This window comes from Gasterosteus aculeatus, chromosome 5 (assembly GCF_964276395.1).
Source record: "Gasterosteus aculeatus chromosome 5, fGasAcu3.hap1.1, whole genome shotgun sequence".
Taxonomy (NCBI): Eukaryota; Metazoa; Chordata; class Actinopteri; order Perciformes; family Gasterosteidae; genus Gasterosteus; species Gasterosteus aculeatus.
Genome location: NC_135692.1, coordinates 16878540 through 16886100, shown reverse-complemented (window position 1 = coordinate 16886100; position 7561 = coordinate 16878540). Strand labels below are relative to the sequence as shown.

At 42.7% G+C, this 7561-nt stretch overlaps 1 protein-coding gene and 1 long non-coding RNA gene across 2 annotated transcripts; one reads left to right on the top strand and one right to left on the bottom strand.

Annotated features, from left to right (window-relative positions):
* Nucleotides 1-2067: 2067 nt before the first annotated feature.
* On the bottom strand, nt 2068-5971 carry LOC120819640 (uncharacterized). The gene is made up of 2 exons (XM_040177247.2): nt 4755-5971; nt 2068-3937 (listed from the first exon to the last, which is right to left on the bottom strand). Exons 1-2 carry the CDS (start codon nt 4936-4938, stop codon nt 2322-2324), a joined length of 1800 nt encoding a protein of 599 aa, XP_040033181.2. The 5' UTR covers nt 4939-5971; the 3' UTR covers nt 2068-2321.
* LOC144407946 (uncharacterized) lies at nt 5038-7463 on the top strand. Its single transcript, XR_013467663.1, has 3 exons — nt 5038-5366; nt 5806-5965; nt 6980-7463. It is a non-coding gene; the product is annotated as an uncharacterized LOC144407946 (long non-coding RNA).
* The last annotated feature ends 98 nt before the right edge of the window (nt 7464-7561 follow it).

Sequence of the window (7561 nt, the reverse complement as noted above, 5' to 3'; positions counted from 1 at the left end):
GTGAGTGATTAACAGTGAGCAGAGGTCAGGGTGGAGGGGGGAGGGGGGGCGAGTGTCTTTATCAGAAGACAGAAAGCATAGCTGCGTCACGTGACTCCACTAATGAATAGGAGCAGCTGTGAGTCACAGACAGATCCTGCAGCGTGTGTGCGAGTAACCACGGCAACGGCGCACCTGTGCTCATTAACGAGCTGCTGCAAAGGGCAGAGACAGGGCACGTGTTACACAGAATCCACACCTCAAACAAATGACAACCAGCGCAAAACTATAAAAGCTATCTAAAAAATACGACGTTTTTACGAGACCCAAGACTCTGCTGAACACAGGGAGGGTTTTTTGTATGTCTGTCTGGTAATAAATAAGGCAGTTTACAAAACGTGTACCTTCTGGATTTTTTGAAAAATATGTCGCCAGATTTGTATTGGAGCCTATGGGGCTTTTAGCAGAGGTTGTGTGACTGTTGGTCTCCGTAGTCCAAAACTAAAGAACTCTGGGATTCCATAGTGTAGGATATTAGAAATAAATTGACGATCCGGTTCATAAAATTAATAAAAATGCATATAGTGTACACCAGAATACAGCCATGATTCTGAAATTGTGTAATCAATAAAGTAATGACAATATTGTCAAACCACTGTAATTCTGCAACTGTAATAGAACAATACCAATGCAGTTATGATTGTATTTGATGTAATGTAATCAACTGGAATGCATGCATGTAATACTTGAACAACAACTGATATTGACTAAGGGCCATTCGAAATCCGAGTTACATTGAACTCACCAGAAGACTCCCAGAGGTGTGGACACTGACTTTTACACCTTTAAGCATTGTTATAAATACCTGTAGGAACCATTGTTCTCGAGTTCACTGGTGGAGGCGACAGACGGGCTCTAGGGATGGTCAAAAGGACTGACCTGGGGCCTGTTGGTGGCTGAGACCAGCGGCTCCTCAGCTGAGATGTTCTTTTTACCAAAACACCATCACTTTTATTAAATACATTTGATTTTAACCTTTTGATCAGCGATGACCTCTGTCCGTCCGGCGTTTCTTCATTTTGAACACAACAATTGCCACATGACTACAAGCAGCACAACCATGCCAAGCCTGGTTTTCAGTCTTTCGCAACCGACCTGGAAAATAATCCCGCCGGTTCTCTTTGTAATAGTCAGGCATGAAAACAGGTCAAGGGTGAAAAAGGTGAGAAGGATATTACCCCTCTAGGGCAGGGGTTTTCAACTGGTTTTGTCTCAGAGATTTCTTCGAGTCATTCGAGTTGACGGGGGTGGTGGTGGTAAGATATTACTGACAATTTTACCGACTTGGTTCTTTGAATCTCGTTCAGTAAAATTAACAAATCTTTCTTTGAGTCATTCGTTGACGGGGGGGGGTAAGATAAATTCACCTCCCGACCGTGTCTTCGGGTCAATGATTCGTCCATCGTACTTTGAAGTCAGAATGCGTATCAACTGTATAACTGCGCAAAAACAAACACAGTGACTGAACATTATTCAGCAGTGGAAACATTACTCTCCAGACGTAGTTGATGCCAAATTGCCTTCACTCTAACATATTTACTGAAGTTCCTAAATTCCTCAGAAGTTATGCGACATTTATGAAACCAGACAAACTGAAAGAAGAAGAAAGACTCACAAACCAGATTAGATAAAATCAGTTTATTTTAAATAAAATTCATTTTTTTAATTGCACTTTAAGAATCTCCCCTTAGCATTGTGCACTTTGTTAAAGTGACCGGGTCTCTTTGTCTGGATACGTGTGGACGCCACATTACACACAAAAGGTAAATGTTAAATAGAAAAGTTCTATGATTAACAGTTTTTTTTTGGCTTCCTTCCTCCATATCAGAACTACAGTGCGTTCTCCTTGCTGGTATGACTAGCACCTGATATCAAACCTATTCAGAGAAGGAGACTTTAAGAAAGCAGCCAACTCAACGGCAGTACAGGAGGCTGTAAAGCAGTGAAGCCTCATGCTCGATGGTCGTATGGAGCTCACACGACACACCTGGAAGATTCCAATCTGAATAAACGTCTGATAAACTGTCGTCTTCCTCCAAGCTGTTTTAATGAGATTAATTCATTACAGGAATCACAAAAAACACGCAAGTTGTTTTTCTCCATTGTTTGGTAAACATGCCAAACATCCACATTAAGGTGTAGAAGAACTATAATAATGGAATTCTCATTATATGTCCCCTTTAAATGAACACAGGAGAAAGAAAACAAGAATGATTAAAATGGCTATGGTTTTAACTAAAACACTGAAATCATGTATCTTGTTCGACTGAAAGGAACCAATTCTATCCTGTGTGGACTCTCTGATGTTTCTTCAAATTTCCCTGTTGTGTAAATCTTGACCCACAAACATCACAACTGAATGGTTTCTCTCCTGTGTGGATTCTCTGGTGACTCTTCAAGTTTCCCCTGTTTGAAAATCTTGACCCACATAAATCACAACTGAATGGTTTCTCTCCTGTATGGATTCTCTGGTGGGTTTTCAAATCGCTCTTTAGTCTAAAGCTAGTCCCACAAACATCGCAACAGAATGGTTTCTCTCCTGTGTGGATAGTCTGGTGAGTCTTCAAATGTCTCTTGTCTGAAAATCTAATCCCACAAACATCACAACTGATTTGATTCTCTACAGAGTGTAACTTCATGTGTTTCGTCAAATTTCCATGTTGTGTAAATCTTAACCCACAGACATCACAACTGAATGGTTTCTCTCCTGTGTGGATTCTCTGGTGACTCTTCAAACCTGCCTTTTGTCTAAATCTAGTCCCACAAACATCACAACTGAATGGTTTCTCTCCAGTGTGAATTCTCTGGTGGTTAGTCAAATCTCCCCTGTGTATAAATCTAGTCCCACAAAAATCACAACTGAATGGTTTTTCTCCTGTGTGGATTCTCTGGTGTCTACTCAAATGTCCCTTTCGTCTAAATCTAGTACCGCAAACATCACAGCAGAATGGTTTCTCTCCTGTGTGGATTCTCTGGTGTTCCACCAAACCTGCCCTTTGTATAAATCGACTCCCACAAAGATCACAACTAAATGGTCTGTCCCCTGTGTGGATTCTCTGGTGCCTCTTTAAATTTCCTTGTTCTCTAAATCTAGTCCCGCAAACATCACAACTGAATGGTTTCTCTCCTGTGTGGACCATCTGATGTTTCTTCAGATTTTTTTTTTCTGCAAATCTTTTACCACAAATATCACAACCATGTGGTTTCTCTCTTGTAAGGCCTCTTTGCCGTGACTCTTTCTGCTTTCCTCTCGAGCATTTCTTACTACCAAAACAAATTGAGGACATTTTTCCAAAATGACACATCATGTGTCTCCTAAGAAACCCCTTGTAGTAAAATCTATAACTACACCTAAAGTAGCTAAAGGGTATGTTCCCAATGTCACAACCCAGATGACACGCATGAGGTTCCTGATGCTTCAGGGCAGGTGCAGCAGACTCCGGTGCCCTTGTCTTCTTGTAAACATTGTCTCTGCCTAGACTTTCAGGTCCAGAATTTGACAATAGGTCTTGACAATTATCATTACTCACTTGAGACTCTGAGAATTCTAAAGCCTTTTCTTCATCGGTATTTGGATGTGAAGGACTATGTGGATTTACGTTTCTTGGTCCTGATCCGTAACAGTCCTCTCCATACTTCTCTGTTTTTATCTGCGTAGCGGATCTTCTGGCTGGAAGCTCCGTCTCTCTGTTGTCCTCTGTTTGGCTTTGATGAAGCTGTGAGGTTTGAGGTTCATCATCCTCACTCTTCACATCACTGGTAACATCAATTAATTGAAACTTGTTGACACTGGCCTTCTCCAGGCTGTTAAGCTGTTCTCCCTCTACACAGATCCAGACTTCCTCCTTTTCCTCCTTCAGGTCGAGGGGTTCTGCTTTAGTCTGCAGCTGCTGGACATCTACAAGGAGCATATTATGGACAACTGTCACTTAATACACAAATATCAGAGCCGGCTTTCGGAAGTGAGACAGGCAAGGAATTTATATAAATAAAGAATTGATCATGTATTATTTTAATTGCTCAATAATAAGTAACATGTAATTGAATGTGCTGTGTTTAAAAATGTCTGATCATATAAAATGTGATCTACAAATGAAATATGTGATAATGAACAAACATATTTTTAGGGGACATGGCCAGTCAATTTTTTTGTTTTCTACGTACGCAGTTTTACTTCATCGGCCAATGACGTCACGACGTCACATGGCAACTTTCCCGGGAAATTAGTTGGCAACTGGTTCCTGTTCTGCATGTCACGTTAACGTGAGACACGTTACAACGTAACGTGACGTCACAAGTGGAACCGGAGTGACGGCTAAAATCCATCCCGACTAACGTCTCCTTCCTTAAAGCACAATGGCCGGAGGGGAAGCAGCGTCTCGTGAGCTGCTGAACCGCCACCAAGCGGCACGAAGAAGACGGCGCCGTGCGGGTCAGCGGCCCGACGCACGCTACGGGAAGCGAGGCGGACAACTCCTTCCGTTGCTTTGCGTTCACCGCAGATGGACGTAGAGGAGGAACGACACGCGCCAACGTGCGTGTTTCCATCTGCGCGTGCAGAGACCGGAAGAGATCTGAGGCGCTTAGCTTTCACCTTTAGCTAACAGCTGGCTAAGTTAGCTAGCGGATCCACAGCCGAACTAGACGGTTGCTAAGAAACGCGACTCGGCCCGTTAAATGAACACGAAGACTGGCGACAAAGAAGAAGCACAAACCTGATCGCTGTAATCGGACCGTGGGGCTGAAAACAGCATCCAGCAGCTTGTATCGTCGCTCGTTTTCTCTCAAACGATGAATTTCCTCCTCATAATCTGATATTAATCCGTCAATCAGAGCTGATGTCTCCTCGGCGTCGCCTCGCTGTCGCAGCAACAGTCTCAGCGCGTGTAGTTTAGACATGGAGACAAACACGGAGACAGAAGTCTCCTCCGCACTGAGGACGAACCTTCGTGTCCTCCAACCGGTTTCTGCAGCAGCAACAACAACCGAGTGTCTTTCCCAAACTCTAAAAAAGGCGAGAACGGACTTGCGCACTCGGAACAAAGGACTCGGGAGTCCAGACCCTCATTTCCGCGTTTGGAACGGCAGCTGACGTGATGACGTCACCACGTTTGCTGGTCTTGCTATTACATTTTAATATGGACCGTTTTACTATCAAGCTTTTGTTTCGTTTTCATCGATTTAATTTGGATATTTAAGATAAACATGTGTCATGTAGTGGAGCAGCTGTAGTTTGTGGTGCTGATGAACTTTACTGGATTACACTGACGGGTGTAACTCTCATTTTCATTAATACTGGATGGAAGAAACATCAAAACGTTAATGAGGTAAACATTTAATTCAGGGCTGTTGTATTACACCACACTGCATTAGCTTTATAAAAGGTTTTATAAAGTACAGAGACGGTTTGATATAGCAACAATAATTATTCAGTTCATATTTTGATGGATAGGACTACATTCCACATACTCACCTATCATTCTTGTTACTCAAACATCATGAGAAGTGTGACGTAGAGGTTGTGGTTTTCAGTTCTCTCCTTCAGCACATGACCAGAACGTTGACCTTCACATCAACGCCAACTGACAGGAAGGTTTGAGAAGACTGAGGACGACGCGTGCATCACGCCTCAAAAAGTGCCGACCAGAAGTCACTACGATTGTCACTGCTTTTTATTAAAAAGGCTTTGACACAGATACTGATGCTCCAAGCGTTCCTTCGAGTCAAATAGTCTAAGGTGACAAACGTCTGTGTGTCCCTGCTCAGGAGAGGGGGGCTCGTGATGCTGGCATCATGTGTGGAACCGAAGCTCCGGATGTTCAGGGTCAGCCATGACAACGGGCTCTGAGGTCGGGGCGTACGTACCGACCACTACAACGTCTTCTGCATCTCTGACCGACGCACAGAAATACTGCAGTCAGAGAAGGTAATTTGTGAGAAACAAAAAGGAAATAAAGATTCAGGTTCAAGAGGTTGGATGGGACTGAAGAGAGCAAGAAAACACACTTTATTCTCTTATCATCACAAGGCAGACCGGAGCAGTTGAGATATCAAAGTGTTGATGAGCAGTTTACTAGTTCAATGGGTTAGTTGAATTCATTCATTTTCCAAGAAATTTAGATTTTATAGATTATTCCCAGGAATTTATACAAAACCATAGGAACCATAACAGTTTCAGTAACAAACGAAGACTGGAAAAAGTTTATTTTAAAAACATTACATAAAAAAATACATATACAGTTGTACAGTTTCTGGCTTTTTTGTTTCCAAGAGATAGCAGTTTTGACCAGCAAGTCATTCATCTTGTAAAACTAAAAAGGGCCATACCTATCCTATATGAACTCTTTGGTGTCGCTTCAAATTTCCACTTAGTCTAAATCTAGTTCCACAAGCATCACAACTGAATGGTTTGTCTCCTGTGTGGACCGTCTGGTGTAACTTCAAACTTCCCTTTTCTGTAAATCTAATCCCACAAGCATCACAACTGAATGGTTTGTCTCCTGTGTGGACCGTCTGGTGTAACTTCAAACTTCCCTTTTCTGTAAATCTAATCCCACAAACATCACAACTGAAAGGTTTCGCCCGTGTGGATTCTCTGGTGTCTCTTCAAATTTTCCCTTAGTCCAAAACTAGTTTGACAAACATCACAACTGAATGGTTTCTCTCCTGTGTGGATTCTCTGGTGAAGCTTCAAATTATCCTGTCGTCTAAATCTAGTCCCACAAACATCACAACGGAATCGTTTCTCCTCTGTTTGGATTTTCTGGTGCGTCTTCAGATGTCCCTTTTCTTTACGACAAATACCACGATTGGGTTTCCGTCTTGTGACAACTGCTGACCGTGACTCTCTCCTTTGCTTGACTCTCAAGCGATTCTCACTACCAAAACAGCTGGAAGACATTTTTCCAACATAAGAATAATGTGGTTCCTTGTTCTTCAGGGCGGGTGCAGCAGACTCAGGTGTCCTAGTATCCTTCCAAAGTGTGTGCCCATCTTCACTTTCAAGTCCAGAATCCGACAACGGTTCTTGAAAATCATAACTCACTTCAGGCCGAGATAATTTTGAAGGCTCTTCAGCAGGATTTGGATGTGAAGGACTCTGTGGATCCAGGTTGCTTGGTCCTGATCCTCCACAGTCCTCTCCATCCCTCTCAGTCTTTCTCTGCGTAGCCGATCTGCCGGCTGGAAGCGTCGCCTCTCCGTCAACATCTACAGGGAGCACATCAAGGACAACGAACTTCTGACTGATAGAGGCAACTTTCATTAGTGAGACAAGCAAGGAACATGTATCCATAATGTCACTCTTAATCTACAAACACGGAAGTATGTAATGAAAAATACAAGGACAGTTGTAAACAGCAATACAGTAATGCAATGGTGCTAGAACAACTTTCCCTAGAATTGTAGGCGAAACCAAAATATATTCTGCCGTTTGAGTTGAGAAGCTCCACAAACTGGCTGAGCGACTATTACTAGCAGAGAGAAGTGGTATTTGGATATAGTCACATATGGTAGTATTGTA

Coding starts and splice junctions, on each gene's coding strand:
- LOC120819640 (XM_040177247.2), bottom strand. CDS start 4,938: ATGTCTAAACTACACGCGCTGAGACTGTTGCTGCGACAGCGAGGCGAC. Junction 3,938..4,754: donor GGTCCGATTACAGCGATCAG/GTTTGTGCTTCT, acceptor TGCTCCTTGTAG/ATGTCCAGCAGCTGCAGACT.